The sequence below is a fragment of the Taurulus bubalis genome (genome assembly GCF_910589615.1).
Source record: "Taurulus bubalis genome assembly, chromosome: 10".
Classification (NCBI taxonomy): domain Eukaryota; kingdom Metazoa; phylum Chordata; class Actinopteri; order Perciformes; family Cottidae; genus Taurulus; species Taurulus bubalis.
Genome location: NC_136598.1, coordinates 20,862,423 through 20,883,944, shown reverse-complemented (window position 1 = coordinate 20,883,944; position 21,522 = coordinate 20,862,423). Strand labels below are relative to the sequence as shown.

At 44.2% G+C, this 21,522-nt stretch overlaps 1 protein-coding gene across 1 annotated transcript in view; it reads left to right on the top strand.

Annotated features, from left to right (window-relative positions):
• Positions 1-1,259: 1,259 nt before the first annotated feature.
• The window catches only part of clmpb (CXADR like membrane protein b), a gene marked incomplete at its 3' end in the record, with an annotated part of 59,000 nt that continues 38,737 nt past the window's right edge, over positions 1,260-21,522 (top strand). The window contains exon 1 of the mRNA XM_079225331.1: positions 1,260-1,328. Within this exon, the coding sequence (XP_079081457.1) occupies positions 1,280-1,328 (49 nt within the window). The 5' untranslated portion in view covers positions 1,260-1,279. The remainder of the gene's footprint in view (positions 1,329-21,522) is intronic.

The following is a 21,522-nucleotide window of genomic DNA, read 5'->3' as shown; positions in this document are numbered from 1 at the left end:
TAACGTGCCTTTGATCACGATGCGTCATCACAGCCTGCAACGTATAAATAGCCGAGAAAATGCGTCGCGTTTTTTAACGTCATGCTTTTGAATTAAGGTCATGCTGACGTGAAATCATTCCAGATTAGCCTGACAGTTGAAGTCCTTCAAAAAATCTGAAAAACAAAACAGATACAAATAAATATATCTGTAGTCTTTATTACCATGAGTAATACAAATACACAAAAATACTAGGTCCACGAATATCAGCTATATTGATTATCAATGAATCTGCAGAGGATTTCCTGGATTCATTTATTAATAATTTGGTGCATTAAATGTCAAACGAACATAATGCAGAGCCCAAGGGGATAACAAATCCTTCACTTCACTTTAGAATCACACGAGGCAAAGCAAGGCAGCAAAATCTTGACATTTTGAAATTATAAGGGTTATGATTTTTCACTTCAAAGACTATTTCAGCGATTAATCAATACAAATAAAAGTAGTTTGCTAATTCATTTTCTGTCAACTCATCGATTAACGATTGATAATTTCAGCCCAAAAAAGTACAGCGCACCGTTAGAATCATGTGTAATGGTAAAGCAATGTCATAGTGTCATGTGATCAGATTGCAAAATACCTTAACATAACACTCCTCTAATACTAATATGGCCATATTTAGGATAAAATAGTCCCAAAGACTCACTATAAACCCTGTTATCCGCATTCGCTCATAACAAGATGTCCATTAATAGCAACAATAATTCCATTCATGTCAATGAAATCAGCTCCCACCTAACAAGAGAGCATCCTCTCAACAAGCCTTTTAGTTTTGTTGCAGGATGCTCGGGCTGTATAAGAGAACTTCAGACTCTAGAGGTCTCCATCCTTCAGCATCCCCTCATCATCCACCTATTCACCCTCCTCCTCCACCTCCTCCTCTTTGGCATTTTGTGCAGCGGAGGAGGAAAGGAGGAGAGACTGCTGAGGAGGAGACAGAGGGGACCCGGAGACAACACGTCCCACGCCAGAGCCAGACAGCCAGGGAACTTTGATTTGACGCCAAGAGCCTGAAACTGACGATGAGGAGGAAGAGCCACGTTTCTTGCTCTGGTCCTTGGGAGGCTTAGATATAGATATGTCGGGCGTGTTCAACATATAGTGTCCTTGGACTCTTATATGCTCTCTGAAGATTTATTTCCTCTGATTTCGCTCCTCTATTCGCCGATGGTGCCGCTTCGGTCAGCCGAATGCGTTTGAAGGCAGTCTGAGCGCATTGTTTCCAGCTCCGTTGCATATGGGATTTCCAGCCGTGATGTCTGCAATATTCTGCTCTTTGTTTCTGGGTAAGTCACTTCTCGTTCATGTGAATAGAGAATGCATGCGTTCAAGATGCAGCGGCGCGTGCTCGTCTCGCAATTGTTACGGACGATGTCGGACTACGGTGCCGGTGGTTATTGTGTTTGCAAGGATGTATTTGTAAATATACATTTGCATTGTTCAGAACGTCCTCAACAACACATCTGGCAAATGACTTCAGCCTCGATCCAGAATGATGTCAGATTATATTTATTTTTCCTTAATTGTATTTTCAGGCTCGCGCTTTGTAATGAAATGCTACGAAATTGCTATTTATATATTTGTTGCCGTATCTGGAGAAAAAAGCAATGTGAACGCACAAGTCCACCGCGGTTTGCAAGGCTGCTCTACTTGGGGGAATTAAAGGGGATAAAAGTTCACCTGACCCCTCCCTTTACATCTGCGATCTATCTATTGACCCTGTATGCACATCTATTGACAATCATCCTTTACAAACAGGCCTGCTGCAGTTGAACAAACTGCCTTTTACTATATTTCGACAAAAAAAAAAAAAAACAGCACGTACAGTAACGACCAAAGTCCCCACAATGGTGTATATTTTATGTGCTGTTTCTTACTGTTTGGCCCAATGTTAAGTGTCCTGGTTATCATTTTTGAAAATGAAAATACATGTTGGAATTTGTTGGGCTACATCATTTGTTTGAAATCAAAAGAAAAATATTTATAGTAAAACGTTCTTTTGATCATAAATGAAGCTCCTTTTGTCTATTTATGTCATCACCACCACTACTGCTGATACTGTTTCCAGCACAGCTCTCATACCCTCTACAGTATATCACAGTAATGTACGAAGGGACATTCCAGGTTCCGAGCTCAATGAGGGATTGTTTAATTCCACTGCGACTTCGCTGACTGGAAGTTACTGTAGCACGGAAAGACCGTGTGAGACGACTTCCAGTAAGAGGTCTCACCCTCCGTTCTGCTGTCTCATCACCTGCAGTGAAATCCCAACAGCAGCCGGGTGTAACTGCTGTTAAACCAACGTTTTCGAATTAAGGTGCTTGACATGAAAAAGTTTGGAAGCCCCAGAGTTAAAGTAACATCAGTTGAACGTGGAGGGGAAAATGCAACCGAGAGCTGGCGGCTCATCTGCTTTGGTTCGAGTCCAAAAGTCGTGCTCTAGCCTGAGCGATGCTCGCTGTCCGTGGCGTCGCAGTCTGGAGAGAAATCAAAAGAGAGTCTTTTGTGTGTCGTTTTCTTTCAGTTTAAACATACAGCCGGCGTTATTTGCTTATGCATGGACGAAGGATTGTGCTGAAGGCTTGTAAATGCCTCCAGAGTTTGTGGTCTCCGGCTCCCATTATTCAGTTACTTATGTATTGCGGTGACCTTTCAGGAGAACACACTGCACCTTGCCTAATGCATTCTGGGAAAGGCTCCAGTCCCCCTGTGACCCTGAAAAAGATAAGGGGGAAAGAAAATGGAAGGATGGAGATATTATGTGGACCTGCATACAAGCTGACTTCTCAACCTTTACACTGGTTAACCAGTGAACTCCCAGTATGTGGTGCTGGGCCCCTGATCCTGAGCAAGCAGCTGACTCGGCAGTGGACACCGCATAGCATGATGTATTTTGGTGTCAGCCATCAGCCTGGTTGTATTAGATATGATGTGATTCAAGCTAAAAAATTGTATTATCTAAATAGCAGTTCCCTCCTGATGAAGATGAAAACCCGACCAATTCTTACACTTGATTATCATACGTCAAACCACACCTGAAATCATACAGCAGTATTTGATTCCCTAATATGTATAATAATGGTGCGCTTTTTCTTAAAATAGCCATCATGCTGTGCCTAGAGTATTAAATGGCTTGTTGTTGCCATGGTGAGGCATTTCCTCCGTGCCCCTGTCATGTCACAAGATATGACTATGTAAAACAATGCAGCTGAAAACAATACCAAAAGGGTCAAAGTCCAGTACAGTACAGCGACCTAGGTCATGTGTCTCTCATCCGAGAACAAACGATTTGCCAGTCAGCCAAAAGAGCCTTTTCACCTGAACCGAGGGGATGTAGCTCTTCAGGCTGCTCTGCTGCACTGGACTGAAGGACATTTCCCAAAAGTTATATCACCCATATTAGTTCAAGATCAACACCGGGGCCGAGTTAAGAGAGGAAGTGGCTGTTTTATTATAAAAGAATCGATAGTCATTAATAGGGGCTCATTTCCTTTTTATTTGGCTGTGGCCTCGCAAGTTCTGAGACATCCTTAATTTAATATCTGCTGCAGATGTAATATCCACTGTTCACATTACAGATAAGTAGCACAATTAATTGCCACAGGGAGTTCCATTGCTCGATACGAAGTAAGAAACAGAACAAGGTCAAACGGAGTAACTGAGCAACCGCGTGGTGGATCCATCCAGGTAAAGGACGCTAGTGATGGATCGCCTATCTGTCCTTGAGAAACGATTAAATGATTCAGAATGAGGGGATTTGAAAATGACTGTCCAGGAAGTAATAACACAGCGTAAGTCACTTGACAGAAATGTAATTGGAAAGAATGAGCAGCTTTTACGTGAGATCCAAACCTCTGCACTCTGGCTTTGGTGGAGTCTAATTTTCACTCTGCGAGACGATGCGATGCGAATGATCATGGGAACGCCGACGCGTCTTGACGTGCCGATGCTCGTGCACCCCGCGTGCATGCGTGTTGTGCATGCATGTGTACAACAAAGAGAAGATGGTGGCGCCTGTGCACGCCTGCCCGCGTTAGATGTAGATGAAGAGAGAGCGGTGGCTCCAAACAGAAACTCTGTCCCCATTCTATATTTAGCATGTCTGCCGGGGTAGGCAGAGGATCTCTGAAATGTGAAGATGACAGGAGCCTCCTGAGCCAGAGGTTATGAAGTGACATCTTGATGTGTTTGCGCCTGAATCACACTCCCACACACACACACACACACGACCGGCCACACACTCCTGACATTCCTGCAAACCCAGAGATGTTTCGATATTTGACGTCTAGTTGCCATACATTAAGTCTTCGTTTTGATCTCCTGTTGATGCGCGTTATTCTTCAGCGTTATCACGTGGCACCCTTTAAGCAGACGCTCAGCTTTTGAACATGTTTTGTTTTTCCGAGGGCGCGTGATGATTTTTGGCAGATCTGCTTTGCGGTACGCGGACGTGTGCGGTATTTAAAGCCTTTGTCAGTTAGGTGTGGAGCCCTGCAGCGGGTTAACCTTCATCTCACATTGTAGAAGCGCGCGGCCCTTTAAATGAATAATTGGCTGGTCGAATCCATTTAGAGGAGTTTACTTGATGAACGCGATGCGGACACATCAACACGTTCAGCGCGCCAAACAGAGGGACAAAGCGTCACAACACATGTGTACAAAGGAATCAGCATCAAGTAGATGTTACGTTCAAGCCATACAAGCACGGTATACAGTACACATGTGGCTGTTGAGGCAAGAATAGCAAATAGCCGGCGGCGCATCGCTCCAGATTGTTATTAACTGACTTCCACCTACAGTGTCAGCGATTCGACATGCAGAACAAAGTGTAAACAGATTTCCGTCAAGAAAGGATTTTATTACTCGAAGCAAAAGTGGCAAATCTGAACGGCTCAGCAAGGACGGAGCACTCTGGAATACAAAACCTGGACCAAGGGTGGTGGAAGAGGCCTACAGATGAGCCCAGAGGTCAAGCCGTCCTCAAAACAATTGACCCATATCATTAACAAAACACTGATTTGCCTTCTAAGCACTCCCCCCCCCCCTGATGTGTACAGCCTTTGAATGACAGCGCGCTTCCCTGAATAACAAAGCGTCCTCCTTTTGAACCTGAGGGATTCTTCATGTTTCATTGATTTTAGTGCTTTTAGTCCGACGGTCTTTCTGTTCTGTCGCAGCAAGCTGGAATGCCATGCTTGGAACAGTGAGTGTTTGTAGGTGAAAGTGTACCTCCTTTGTACTATAAGTGCTTTTATTCCTACTACTTAAGGGCCTTTGTTGGTTGATTTTTATAGCAGCCCCAAGACGCTGGCGGAGCGAATGTATGCTTTCTTGAACGCGTCTGCCGTCTCTAGAATATTTCTTTGTTTGACGGTTTCTTTAGCGTTCTCCCGGTGTGTTTCTGCCACACCCGTAGTATCCAAAAGCTGTCCAAGCAGGGAACCTTTTGGGCGCTCGCTTCTTGTAAAAAACAGGACACACGCAGCGACAGAGCGGGGTTTGTGTGGAGTTTGTGACCGATGCACCCTCCCCCTTTTCATCCTTTACTGGGAAAATTACTGCCAGATTATTTTGGAATGTATGAACAGGAACTGCCTATTTCACTTTGCTGCTAATCTTTGACAGATGTTCGGGAGAGGCTCACATTCACATTAACTGGAGCCACATGCACAGTATACACAGGACATTACACTACACTAGCATACTGTTGTACACAAACTATTATAGGCAGAGACATGTTGTGCAGATACACTAACACGTACGCATATGGCAACTGCCAGCTGTTTTATGCAATAGGTGAGCCTTGAGATTTATTTTTTTATCAGAACTTTAAATGTAGTCAGGAAGATCATATTCACATGAGGAATACAAATAATATTTACAGTTTGCTACTTGAGGAAATAGGACCGACCTCTAATCTAACCATCTAATAATTTGAGTCATTCGTTAAATTCCAGGCAAAGTCAAATTAAAGCAAAGTAATTGTTCCTTAATGCATTACATGTCAGAAATAATTGCTGAAAACATGCCGCATTTATGTTTCACTTGAACTTACGCCACAGGCTGTTGCAACTGTTAAATGGTGAAACCCCCCTGATCAATTCTGTCCAATAACATTGGAAAGCCTCGAGGAGACACGTGATTGAATTATTCTATCCCCATTCAAGTTCGCATAGGGCTAAACAGGAAGTTAGTCGATTTGACGGCTGAATACATAGAGCATATTTTTACGTTAACACTTTGAAAAAGTAATATGCGGCAGTGAGCCGGCCAGAATGTGGTGTAACTGTACATATGTGATCAACCCTCACAATGATTGGTTTCAGAGCCGGAAGCAAACACGACCTCAGCGAATCAGAGCAGACAATACTGCTTCTTTTTTTTACCAATTTCAAAACCATCTATCGAATATTAATTTGTATATATTTGGCCTTTTTTTTTACCAAATTTGGCTGGGTGGTGAAGAACAATTTTTTTTGTGCTGCGACAAACTCAGAACACATATTTAATTGTGCTTTAGCAAGAGCAGAAAGGTCACTCGTTCTCTGTGTTAGACATCTTAAATGATGAGGTTTTGTTACTTGTTGCTGTTGTTTATGGTATTGTAAGGTAAAATGATTTGGTCTTATTTAATTCAGCGTTTAGTTTTGTGAGGCAACACATTTAAACTGATCAGCACATTATAAAAACACATTGCCACCGTGAGGCATTAGGGCTTGTTTTAATCTAGTAACTACAAGACAGCAATGACAATAGCAATCATGCTCCAAAATAACCTTTCACCTCTTGAATCAGTTGACCCCACTGCCTTCTCTCACTGACTGACCTGAGCAGAAATGGATTCAGTTAACCATGTCGTGAACATGATTATGTGTAGAGATAATAGTTTGGGCATTACATTATGGATTCAAGAATACATTTTTCATATGCCCATGAAATGCCAACTAAAATATAAATGATGCAAAAAGCAGGTAAATTAGGATCCGCCGCTCCAAAACTTAAAGGAGTAGCCTTTTGATAAAACCTTGGTTAGTCACTGTTAGACACTGAAACATTACATTTCCGCCTTGTTCCCTGTAATCTCTTCAGACATGGCTATTTCCTCCAAAGGGAGGATTTCTGTCGTATTTGCAGTTTGAAAGTCAATGGTGCAGGTGCAATTACAGCGTTCTATTTTCTTAGATAATGTGAACCGATTTGCTGCTTGTGTGCATAAATATTTGAATCAAGGTCTATGATTGTTTTATGTAAGGAGTGGGGAGATCAAAGAGTGGACAAAACGGTGAGATAAACGCCGATGCTGTCGGCGAGGTGGAGCATGGAAGTGTCTGCCATTGATTCACCCCACTATAGGTCCGTCCTGATATAAATTCTTTGCAGATATTGACATTGTTGGAAATAGATTCCATCTGTCAGCGACCGAGTGCGCCTCAGCGGCAAGAGCAAAGGTGATCAAAATTCATACATCTTACACAAATAACATCTAAATTGATTTTTTCTTTTTTCTCTATCAGAGGTGGGGGCTGCAATGGTATCATCTGAGAGCTCCCAGCCCTGTTGTGGTGCTTTCAAGTGCTTTCTGCCTTAGTGAAAGCTGGCAGTGCGGAATAAAGCTGGCTTGCTTGTCTTCTCTAAGCAGAACATGCTTTTGATCTATGTTCACTGTCTCTGAAACCAGGTATATCTCTGTTTCTGCAGCGCAATCCAACTGTGCAGGAAAATAAACAGCTCAAAAACCAAAATCCCTATTGCTGAGGTGTTTTTTTTCCTCCATTTCCAAGCAGCTTAGCATAGCGCTTACATCAATGACACAAAGGAAGAAAGAGCAGACTCTTGATAAAACATTTACACCCAATGAGCAGCACAGGGGTGACATTGGTTGTGTTTCAGTAGCGGTCATGCCTGTGTGTCTTTTCTCGGATTTCCTCTGTCGCCTGGAAGCCTGTTTACATGCTAACTGAGCCCGATCATGCGGATTGCACGTCAAGTCAAGATGATAAGAAACCATTCTCTTAACTCAGCAGACAGAACAGTTTGATGTTTTTACTGCTGGTCCAGCGGACACTTTCAGTGATCGACATAGTGAACCCCAGTAAACCGTCAATATTTGAACATTTCTTACTGAGCGCTTTAATTGGTCATGGGGTGCACCTGCCAGACCCCGACGTGTGCGGCGTCTCATCTCACACTGTGATTATTGATTATCATGTCCGAATATCAACGTGGACATTCAAACAGCCTCATGCTGCTGAGATGAGAACCAGCAAGAGAGCACGAGCTCACAGCCAGACTACATGGTGTCCTCCTTCTGGATTTGCAATGTAGACGGAAAGAATTCTCAAGTGTGCATTTATTCCAGTGTGGTGCCGATGCACAGAACATTGACTTTCCTTGCACTCTACATGGCACTCAGCTGTCATACAATCCCCAGAATTGATTGCATGATGAATAAAAGCAACTTGTGGTGCGCCAAACAATGGCAACCCAGGCGAGTTTTCTTTTCTATTTCTTCTTTTTTCTTCTTCTTCCTCCATTTTTCCAAATGGTAGCTGACTGAATGAACAGGAGCAAATGTTCCACGTCGCTCTATTTAGACGCCTGCTGTTTCTTTCAATTTGAAGCAGTTTATTAGCCCAGCAAGCAGGACACTCCATTAGGTGTTTTGAACCTGCATGCTCCATTGTTTCACTCCATTTCCTCTTTTGCTTGCCGGCTTTCCCTAAAGCACGAGTGGCTTTAATCAGCAGAGGCCCTCCTGCCCTTTAAACATTTATCTTCAGCTGCTTTTGGTCGTCACCAAGCAGCCTGGAAAGAGATGGATGGTGTTTGGAAGGGAGCGAATTTGGTGGCCATTGATTAGAGTGGCGGAAGACAAAGCGGTCACCTGCACAAGACCTGAACACCATCTGGAGGATCCTCTCCACTCTTAGTGCATGATCGCTGAAGTCAGGACTCAGCAATCTGCCCAATTTAGATCTTTGCTGTGTGTCGGAAAGAACATTATTTAATTTTGGTTGGGGAAGAAATGATGGTGCAGTAACTTTAGTGGGCTTATTCTATTTATTGACTGTAACAAAACTTTTGGAATTACCTCTAAAGCTGTAGAAGATATGCAATTTTGCTGATTAATTATTTATAAGATGAAATCCTTAGGAACTGTAGGAAGCAATAACTTCAGCCTGGTCTTGGGTTGCCTCTTCGGTTCTCTTGCAGTGGATGTTGCGTGACAAATGGTTTAATTACCCAACCGCAATGCCAGCCGTTTGGTCTTTCACTGCCCAGAGAAAACATTGTAAACTGAATATCATTGATCAATTGCTAGGTTGTCCACAAATTAGGTACGTAATGCTGCTGATTGCACTCCAGCTCTCCCATCAGTATTTCATATTAAAGAGCGCAGAGCCCTCTGTCAGGCCGGAAAGGTTGAGCTCAGGCTGTGGTCAGAGTACAGTTTATATTTGCAGTGCTAAAAAGCTTTTTTTTCCTCTTTCCTCTCTCTTGTCCTCCCACTTCCCCCTCTTTCCCTGCAAAGTGGTTCAGAACAGATGGCACCACCACCTTTGTTTTTTCCGACTCGTTAGACTTGACTTGTTGATGAAATGGAGCCTTTACGCTATACTGCCCATGCAGATGTGCAGCTGTATATTTTCTAACGTAGCCTCTGTCATAACGTGCCCGGCAGATAAGGAGGATATAATCCACAACCTGCTTGTGTGTCTCACAAGGTCCGATGTTTTGCTTATCCAAAAGTGGACGTGTGTTTTTCAATGAGCGGCAATAGCTTTGTATGGGCATAAAAACATGGAGTGTGTTTGTGCTTGTTACTGCAACTAAACACTCATATACAAGCTCTCTCTCTGCAGCTGTGGGTTAGTGGTGCTCGTGTGGTTGTGTAAACTCACTACAGTAATGGACTGTACCTCAGAGACTAGTGAAATGATGCCAACAGCTCTCCAATCATAACTCGCAGCTCATTCGGCGAGGGTAACGGCATGTTTCCTCCATTTGTTTTCGTCATCTCCTGCATTTCACTTGTTTAGCCTGGCCCCATCACGCAGTTTGTCAGGCCCGACTTACAGATCACCACATCTTAAGTTAAGAGACAGGCAGGGGCTTAGAACTGCGTTCGGGATGCCTGTCATGGTTTGGCGTTGTTGTCCAAACTGTCACACTTTGAATGAAATTGTCTTATTATGGTTTCTGGATGAGGCCGGTGATGCTCTTTAGCGTGTGAACGATGCAGCAGTGAGTGAAAGCCGGAGTTTTATGTCTTTCAAAATCATTAAACATGAGGCTTTTTTTTTGGACCTCACATCTTTTTTTTCTCAGCAGCAGACATCATTTTTATTTTGTGTGTCTTTCTTCAAGAGGGAAATCAAGAGTGTTAGCATTTGGCTTGATTTGCTGTCTGGGGTCCAAAGACGCCGGAGAGGAGGAAATAGCAGAGTTTGCAAATTCAGGCTCTTAAAATAATTAAAGTTGGCATGATGACTCTGCTTTCATGACGGGTCCAAGCTTAAAAGAAGACGGCTTTGGGACTTACCACACAGCAACAGCAAGCTCCGAAGTAAGGAATAATGAAGGTTTGATTATGCAGTGTGCGGATAAAATGAAATTACATGCATAATTCTGTCACTGTGGAGTGAATCGAAGCTTTTGGCCACTGACCCGTCATACTAAAAAACAAACATTTTTCCATTAAGGAGAGGGAGATGCTGTTTACTCTATTAACCTTTCCTCGCGGTTGCACTTTTGACATTGAACAATGTGGAAGAGACCGACTCCTTGCCGGCGCTTTTTGCTAATGAGGCAATTAAGTCTGTCCTGCCTCGGTTGAGCAAGGGGCAGAGAGAGCAAGGCCAGTCATCTGCTGTCTCAGCAAACACCAAGAATCTTAGCCGCGCCGCAGTCAGAATGCATAACAAGCCCTGCTTTGTTGTCGTAGCCGCCCGGTTCTTGTGGTCCTCCCCCGTCAGTGCGACCCTCAGCGCGGCCGGGGATCACAGGCGGCAATCGGGCCGCGTTCATCCATGTGCACTGAATTGCAGCAAATGAAAATGGAAGGAAAACATTGAATTAAAATGACGTGTGTGCTCTTACTTGTAAGCTATTGTGACGCCGTGATGGGCCACAACATGCTTGCACATCATTCTGGGATAACACCGCGGCACACAGAGCACTGCTTAGGGATGAAATAGTGTACCATTGCTTTTACTCCCTGCTCTACACAGTTCAGAATAAATACTGCACTGCATAGTCTCCGTTGTAAATGCCTCACAATGCTTGCAAAGCAAATCAATGAGCATATCTGAATCACATTTCAACAGTGATATGTGTATCAAACTGATTTCTGTATTAGCCTCTGTGCGTCCGGTTGACTCGAGTGTATACCATGTTTCTTTTATGTTATGAGTTATTCATGCCGCTAAAAGAGCTCTGGCTGGTTGGCAGACTGAGAGGTTTGTCTACTGAGGAGTGGTGTACATTGTGGCTGGAGTGAGGATGTAGCTCTGATCCGAGTCCCACAAGACCTGTGAGGAAAGCAAGGTTATGCCTCTCTTTTTCACCTGATCGCTAGAAGACCGATCCCCTCATGTGTGGCGGAAGGAAAGAGAAAGATGTGGATATACAAGCATGTGCGCGCATACATGATCGAGTGTCCGTCAACGTGCGTGTTTATCATCCAATCCCCTCGCTGACACATGTCTGAGGAATAGCACGGAAATGCAATTTCCTCAGCAGCTTTTCAGGATAACATCGATTGCGGTTAAATGTGCTGATACCATCCATAAAAAAAAAGTTACGCACTTGTTACCCAATTAAATGACTGCAATTAACATGTTTCCTCCCTCTCCGCCTAGTGGCTGGCTGCTATAGGAGCAGCTGCCGAGTCCTACAAAAGGGCCCAGCATTAGGGCCTGAGTTAATGTGTTTAAGGGATGCACAATTCTAACGAGCGATAACGGAAGGCTTACGGCTGCTCAGAAGGGATTAGGGGACATAGTTGTCTGTCTTAAAGCTCAGGCTTAACCATCATACTCTTTTTTTCCTTTTTTTTCACCCTCCTCCATCTCTCCTTCCTGGTAATGAATTGCAAGTGTTTCCTGACACGAGGCGTGGAAAAAGAAAAAAACACGTCTCACTCGGCAGGGAATAAAGACTGCTGCTCATTAGCGCAGGAAAGGTGTACCCAACCAGAAATGGGAGATGTCCGGACAGATTTGCTTAAAAATCAATACCGGTCTTCTAAAGCTTCCTCTATGTGTCTGCCACAACTTATCGTAAGAGATTCATCAAAGCTCATGTAAGGAGCAAAAGGTGTGCTTAAGCGCCACGCAACACTGTGACTCCCTCAAGCATCAGATTTCCCTCTTGTGCGGCTTACAGTGTCCACTTCAACATATTTGCCTTCGCCATGTGACCGGATCAATACTGAGAGATTACCTCTGCTCGGGTGTGAGACGCTCATGTCTCTGAAGTGGCATGAGTGGAGAATGACGGTTTCCAGTTACAGGACGCTCAAGATGCATAGAGGCAACGGCGCCATGGAAAAGTGCACAGTTAGCAGTGGGCTGCACAGGCAACGGACCATGTGTGTTGGCCGCTGGTTAAAATGACTGACACTGGACACCACAGGTTACATTCCTTTACTGCATAATATACTGAATAACACAGAAAGCCGCCACCATCACACACTCGATCCAGACTTAATTCTTTGGCTCCACATGTACTTGAGAGAGAGCTTTTCTGATGGCATTTCACTGAGAAAGGACTTTTTCATTCAATAGTCAGCTCACATGCTAGCAGCAGCAGAGGAAGAAGACAATGATACACTCCTTTATGCTTGTTTTAGGTTTGAACTAATGTGCTGGAGTCACAGTTTAATACATACAGTTGCTACAAGCCCTGGACAGATGATATGACTAACCTTCTGGTTATACCAACGCCGGCCTTTTAGCTCAAGCTAACGGCCCTCTCGTGAAGACGGATAGACCTGGGCGCAGTTCCTCCGAGGCGAAAGTCAATAGCGTTGTCACTCTCCCCCACGTCCCGAAGTGTTTCGGGAGCCATTTCCGTTGACAAGCAAGTTAGCAACCGCTTTGTCGTCAGCTAACTGAACCGCGCAAGATTCTTCGGGGAAATCATAATGCATCGGCGCCAGCACATTTTGATTATTAATGAAAGTTATTGTGTTGAAGCGTGGAGCTCTCCTTGCGACCTAGTTAGAGCCGACATCTCCTATATTTACCCCCCGCTTCACTTCTCCATTGTCCTCTTCTCGGCCAGACCAACTGCATGTATATTCACCTTCTGCAATGGATGTAATGAAAGGGAGAGTGGGAGTTATACACACTTTCAATCCACCCTGTCCCGTGTTGAGACACTGCCATGTACCATTGCACACATTCTCTTCTGAATGCCACACAGTGACCAGCAGAAAGCCTTCATCAATTTAGATTTGGATTTTTGTATTACTTCAACTGTAGTTGGGCTCAAGTAATCCCGTTTGTTCTATATGCATCACATCTGTCACAATCTGCGGCATTATATTTTGATTGTAGAGCAGAAAAACTTTTTTTGGTGTCTTTTTTTGCAGACCCCTAATGTTCTCTGTATTGCCATTGTTTGCCTACATGCCACTGGAACACATTCAAAGTATGAATGATGTTTCACTAGAGTGACCAGCATGGTCATTAATCCTAATATTTGGACTGTAGCGGCCATCCACTCCCAGCCGAGGCTTGACTACAAGTAATCATAGCCATACACCGCTGTGTATAGTGCTGCAAGAAAAACACTACAAGCGCAGAAGCTTAGTCCATCAATCTAGGAGGCCAGGCTTTTTTTTCTTTCTCCAGCCCCATGTTGGAGGATTTTACATGCCACACTACCCCCATCCTGAGGGAATATGTTTATGAGCCCTTGCTCTGACCGTCCTGTCTCCTCCCAATCCCCTCTCCATCTTAAGAGACGAGGGGTCTGAGCGGATGGAGCGCATACAGCTTTCCGCCTCAGGGTCTTGATGGATGGCCACTCAGCTATTCCCCCCCGTCCCCTTTTGCTCACCAGAGGCCAGCCATCTTTCTCCCTCACTGGCCGCTACACCTTCATCTGCATGAGGACAGTCAGGGATCGTTGCTTTCTGTGAGCTCAGCAGGGCCGAGTAGGAGTATTTGATTAGGTGTAATGGAATTACAGTAATCTGATTCCAAAAAGATGACATCTGTAATCTGTTGCAGTTACTGTAAATATGCAGTAATCAGATCATAAATGCTTTTGATGTTTCAGAGTTGCATAGCTCAATACAACTGTGGCATTTCAATTGTGGAACTTCCTCACAACTTGCAGAATCGTACATTAATATGAACCCTATTTAGCCGAATGCTTTTACAGGACCGCGATGTAAATTAACTATTCAAGCAGCATTACTGGTTACACATTTTCTGCAGGTAATCAGCACTTTAAGTAATTGCCTCTGCGTGTGCAGTAATCCCCCTAACCCTCATAACTGGTGTTGCAGTTGAATGGCGGGCGAGGGATATGCGACGGAGGGATGATGGACACGTTGAGGTGGAGTATTATAGCATTGGGATGACCCCAGGGCCTTATTGGAGGCTACTGCTCGGTCATAGAAGGAATAAACGCTGCAGGGTAACTCTGCGTGGCGGCGCGCTGCTGCTTTTGGGTCAGAGAAATGAGGGGAGAGAGAGGGAGAGAGACGGAGAGAGAGAGCGAGAGAGAGGATCTGTCATTGATCCTGTGGCATTAGCCTTGGCTGCAGTCATAATGAAGCCAGTGCTGTGTGCTCTATTTGTGAGTGTGTGTGTGTGTGTGTGTGTGTGTGTGTGTGTGCGTGTGTGTGTGTGTGTGTGTGTGTGTGTGTGCGTGTGTGTGTGTGTGTGTGCGTGTGTGTGTGTATAACCCTGCAAATATCTGCATCTGGAGTGTTTGTATCTCGGTGATTAATTATAACTCATGTGAACACAAATAAATCACTCAAAGCGTGTGTGCACACGCATGTGTTTGTGTGTTTGCGTGTCTGCGTATCCCCAGATGGCCTTGTGTGAGCACATTTGTTGTGTTCGCATACTGGATGTGTGTGTATCCCCCGATACCTTTGCGTGAACATATTGCAGGGTTTGCATCGTCATCGTGTGAGGATACTATGTGTATGTTTCCCCGACTTTGAGTGTGTGTGTGTGTGTGTGCGTGTGCGTGTGCGTGAGAGAGAGTTTGTGTGAGCAGTGATGAAGCAGGAGAGGCTACTTGGCGACTCATCCATCATTTTCCCCCCCTGGCCCGCGGTGCCCTCAGAGGAGCGCGGCGCTGTCACGGTGACATTGGGCTCATTTTGGACTAGAAAAATGGTGCATCACCCCCCGCGTCAGCCCCCCCCACACACCTTCTCCAGCCAACCCGCCAGCTTAGGCGCCGCAGTAACATTCCCTCTACCCGTCTCAGACTCCTTCCCCCCCCATCATCAGCTTTGCGTATCCATTGGGGCAGATTGCTAATCAGAGCCAGCACTCTATTGGAGGGCCCTTGTTTGTCCGGGGTCGTTTAGTGAGGCCGCTTCAGGTGGGCTGTCACCTTCTCTGACCCTCCCCACCCCCACCCGCTGCCGGATAACCTTGGAAAGGGTGGAGGAGGGATGAGAGAAAGCGTCCCGCGGTCTCTCTCCGCCCCGTCCTGCGTCTCTCCCTTCGCTGGTAAAGTACAGGGTGAGTCAGCATGAGCAGCTGCAGAATAACGGCCCAGTCGATCTGTTTACGCTTCGTGACTCGGTGCGGTGTATGTGTGCACACGGGTCCTCCAACTCTCAGCACTAGCACGCATCAGACAGACTTTCAGTCACTGCTGAGAGTGATAGGTGTCATGGACATGGGAGCATGCTAAACAATCTAGTAACAGACGAGGGAATGAAAAAGAGGTGGCGGATAGTAGAAGATACACTGTGCTGCACGATGTTGGGAAAAATTGACACTGCTATATCTTTCTTTCGCGATCTTTTGCCCTATGACTGGAATAGTTGTATTTGGGGAAAAATGCAATTCCAGAAATAATGGGGCATTTTTGGGGAAGGAGTGCATCTGTACAGAAAATAATTTTAAGAAAGCAAAAGCCCTTTTTTCCATGTGAACTCTATTGAACTTTTATGCTATACATTTAGTAGCAATGCACCAAACACAAAGGCAGGTGAGCGCTGTGTCTACTTCTGAAGTAGTTTTGGAGGGATTAATATAGACACTGGCTCACTCACCTTGACACCATTGCATTTTTATAATACTCTCCTATCAATCCATGCTAAAGTCAATGATCTAACATGTCATAATATTAATAATGCATGTTTCTCACCTTGAATGAAGAAGGTTGGTGTCTAGAAGGGATCTTGGAGATCAAAAGCTTCTCATTAAAATGAGAAAAGTTGGTCCACCTTAAGTCAGTCCATCTTAAGTGAGCCTGGGCCAAAGTTGTCGCTAACTTCCCTTTAATCAGCAGGTGGCAAGCAAGACATGGGAACTTGGCTTGGGTCTCTCTCTCACTGGACTGCACACTCACTAACGTTACTTACACAACCTATTCCTTAAAGGAGTATGCTGCTTGTGAAACACAGTTTAAAAACATCCTAAAATGTTATATTAAAATGAATTCCCCAATGCTAAAGTCAGACCGTGACTATCAGACATGTGCATGTATAACAATATATCATGCAGCCCTAGTGAGACACTTCTTCTCAGTACAGATCACTGTGTACTGCTGTAAGTAGTACTTAAAGCAACACACAGTGTCACTTTCTCTCTCATCAAGAGTGAGAAAGACAGTGAGTGTGGTGCATGAATGTACAACTCAATGCTATGTGTGTGTGTGGCTACAGTGCACGCTTTGCATTGCAGGTAGGCACTCCGCTAAGCACAGGATCCTCTGAGGATAACTCATACATGGCTGATAATGACAACTATGTTAAACAATCGCATTAGTTCATCGTCGTACACACACACACACACACACACATAGAAACGTTGGTGCTATTTAAAACATACACGCAAAAAGACACCGACTGTGAAGACACTGATAAACGCATGCAGACAGAGCTCAACCACCAGCTCCCATTATGTAACTGCAGTCAACACATTTTAATGTCATTCCTCCCAAAACGGCACCTTGTTGTTAGAGGAAGGGGGCAGGGGGAGGGGGAACAGAAGCAGAGAGATAAAAAAAAAGAAAGAAAAGAGAGATGGGAGAGAGGCATAAAAGGAAAGAACAGAGGGAGACAAGGAGGGATAGAAAGAGCAATATGAAGAGGAAAAAAAGGGGTTGAGGGACTGCAGCATGTTTGCCCTCCCCGTTCCTTCCTCCCGTGTCTGCAACTAAAACAGTTGCTCATCAGTCCTGCCACTTCACACAAAGAAAAACACATTCAATGTATACACACAAATCTACTGATTCGTCAGCCGAGGCGCACGCAGACGCACATGCACAGCTTTTCCTCGGTAAGCCTCCTTTCATAGATAACCTCCCTAGCTGACAATAGCAACAATAGCATAAATCCTGATCCCAACAACAACAACAACAACAACAACAGCGATGGACAGCCACGTCCTTTTACTCAACCCGCGTCAGCACATTCTCCCCTGTCCGGCTCTTCTCCAAATCTGTATTTTTTATTTTTATTTAAAAAAGGATCAGTTTCCAGGAAAGCATAGTAGAACATGCCGGGTTGGTGGTAGATTGATCAGCCTGTTCTGTCCTCCTCTATCGGGGATCTAGTTTCCTCCAGCCCGGCGACCTCATATTCCCACCTGACCTCACCTTTCCGTAAGTCAGAACGAAGGTCATAGCCTGTTATTAATTTGCATGACCTTGTTGACTTTGATGTCCTATTGAGCAGTGGTGCATCTGTATTGTCTTTCATACAGCACTGAGAATAACTTCCTTCCTGTGCAGGGGGATCAATAATGTAGCATTGGCCGTAAAGGAATATTACGCCATTTCGCAATAATGACAGGATTCGTGGGGAATATATGCAAGCCAGCCTGGAATCAATAGCTCTAATGTATATGTAAACTCCTCCCTTCCTGTTTCTGTGATGGCATTGTGGTTTGTTGATGTACATTTCTATACACTGAAGGCAGATTTGTGTCTGAGAAATCTGCACTGAAGGCATTTTATATGGTTACAAATATGACTTTTCTTTTGAATATCGCAGACAAGTATTATGATGCATTGCTCCATGGACTCTTATCACAGCCTCGCACCATGAAGGAATGTTGAATAGCGCATTTCAATCATTCTGTCACGGGAGAACTATAATCTTTTTCTTCTGCATGGCATATGTCCTTCCACTTCTAACTAATCCTTATTATGCCTCAGAAGCGAAGGTCATTGTCAAAGCCGAGGGGTGATTAAATTAATCCACTTGTTTTCTGAATCCGATTTACCTCATTTTCCAAATTTGGGAACAATGTACTGGCACAAAGACATCAAGATGATAGTGCGGCACGCATTAAGAAGGAAGGCCCCCGTACGCTGGAGAGGCTTCTATTATCTGTCGACATCATCTGCATCCCCTTTCTGCATCCCAGCTCCATCAGCGGATTTCTAATGATTGCATTCAAAGCTATCTCTGCCATATGGAGAGCGAGAGTGAAAGTGAGAGGAGGGCACGCGAGTTAAAGGCGGCATGATCTCTCTTATTCATGAATCGATCTCTGTCGCTGCAGTATAAGCCGCTAGCAAAGCGAGGACGGGTGCCCCGGTGAGCAGGAGCCCTGCGCTGCGGCCGGCCAGCCTCAGTGAGTTACGCAGTGCAGTGGCATACGATCGACTTCATTAGCCGGTCCCTCCCTTCAAGGGGATGGGTTATTTACTACTGCACCGGGCAGCGACAGATGCTCCACAGATATTATACTATAGTGATTTTCACGAGAGCAAATAGGTGTGTGTAAGTAGGATGAACTTACGCCTGTGTTTCAGAGGCAAAGCTGTTTATATCAGCAAATGCGGGCTCTACCTTTATGATATGTCTTGGTTTAAGTATTTTAATGCAAAGGATGCAAAATAAAGTGATAAAGACTGCGTCCAATCGCCACTGAGGGAATATAACACTGAATGTGTGATTGTAACTCTGCACGTCAGCTCACAAACATTTATGCACATCCTTGCTAATGTGTTATGAATGTGTGTGGCCATCCGTTTGCCCCTCAATTCTGCATTTATGAATATTTGTTTATAGATTTATTAGTGCGTGTGCCTTTCAGTACATTAGCCCAACCATTAGCATCTCCCTGTCCGATCCGATCACTCTCTTCTGCCTTATCATCGCATGGCATGTGAGCCACTAATAGTGGTCGAGGGAAAGGTGGAGAGTTGTTATTTTTTAGGTGGGAGTTATTTTCAGTAGCGCAAGAGCTTATTGTCATGAGATCATGAGATCGAGTGGCTGTAATGCCACTCGATTTCAGTTTTGACCTCATCTTGGTAATTCCACTATGCAATCAGAGATGGAATCAGAGATTCAGTGTATGATGGTTGTTAAGTATGTGACATTTACGCCTTTTGAAACTCTGCATTTGTAGTAAAAAAAACTCAAGGAGAAAAATCTATTTGTATGTCTTGTTTTGTCCAACCAACGCTCTAAAACCCAAACATATTACTGAATGTTCACTACTAAAGCAGAGAAAAAACATCAGCAAATATTCAACACTTGCTTAAAAATGTCTTGAATGAGCCATTGTCAAAATGGTTCAGCTCTTAACCTCGCTCTCACAAATTAACCAGGCAGCATAAATGTGCAGTGTGATAAAATTAAATGAGCCAACAAACAGCTGCCTAATAAATCAGTTCTGTGTTTGATGTAAGAGGACAAATTGCAGACTGCTCAAAGTTCTGCATTGTTGCTGTGTGTGTGTGCACGTTTTATGCTCCGTACACAAAGCCAACAAAGTAGGTAGGCAAGCAATACTTTGTATGTGTAGTTGACTGATTCAAGGACATAATCAGAATTATATTAAATTAAATTGTCACATTTCATGTCCCAATACAACATGAACCTGCAGTAAAGAAACCCCAAAACTACTGGAAGGTTGGGCTGGGTTGCAGATTTCTATCGTACAGTGAAGTGTGTCGTGAGCAAGAACAAAACACAGAGAGCGGGGAGGCAGAGAGGGAGACAGAGAAAAGAGAGAGCGAGAGAGCGGCGGAAAGAAAGGATGAAAGGGAGAGCGAATGAATGTGGGGCAGACAAATAAACAGACAGCGAGTTAAAAGGAAAAAAAATGAGGCTCAAATGAAAAAGTGCAGATGTTTGAGAGTGTTTAGTAGATCCTGTTGTGAAGCTCTCCGTCAGTCATAATAAACAGGCCTAATGCACAATTAAAAACACCTGGAGCCCCTCCATCACTGATTAAGTCAAGCTTATAATCATCGGGGGGGCAACTGCGTGTGTGTGTGTGTGTGTGTGCGTGTGTGTGTGTGTGTGTGTGTGTGTGTGTTATTTCTTCTCCCCTCTGTCTGTCAATCCCACAGCTTTGCAAATTAAGGTGTGACCGAGCGAGAATGAGATCTCTCCACAGCCAGCACAAACACCATAACAGGCATTTCAAACACAGATCCCGTTATTATTATTCTGTGACGAGCGTGCTGCATTTTATATGACGCCAGTGTTGTTTTTTTCATGATCTTCCTTCCAGAAACCCATTTCTGAAGGAAGAAGATTTGAATCATAAAGTTCTTGTCCCTTCGCGTACACGTCTTACTCCTGCGCTCAAAAATAATGGTTACGAATTTGGAGGAGAAAAAAAACTGATTTCCTTGAGGGGAGGAACTGCATGAATGACACATTTGTTTTAAGAGAAATTGGAGCAGATCGTCTGAGAAGAGCTGTATTTCACTTTTGACAATAAGAGAACTGCCATCAGACAGAGATTGATAATCCACTTGCAATATTTTTGTAATAATAACAATATAATATTGTCTATTTCAAAGCCATAAACAATGAAGAATAACTGGAAAATGTACAGTTTATAAAATAATGTCTGAGCGATTTGGGGGGAAATGTGGTACAACTGGGAAAAACGGAACCCTCCGATAGCTGTCCTCATTTTTTTCATCTCTGATGGGGGTAAACTATACATGTTGCCACAAGTTGGAAAAAGTAATGTTTCCCTGCTTTCGCCTGTGGACTGTGAGTACTATGCACCAGGTTGCATGAGGTATGTTTACCTTGGACTCGTCACGGCGGAGGCCAGAAGCTTATCGTGAAAGCGGCAAAAGCTCACAAACTAAAAGGCGCTTTTATCATCTCTGTTGTTCTCCAGTATCCAGGACCACATTTATGCTTGCTTCACGGTTTCTGCTTGTTTATGTAGCCGGCCTCTGGCGGCAGAGAAACAGCAATCAGCAGAACTTTTGAAGTATTCCACTTTTCCTCGTGAATGGCTTTCTTTCTCCTCTGCAGCCCACCACCCAGGGTTTCTGTGT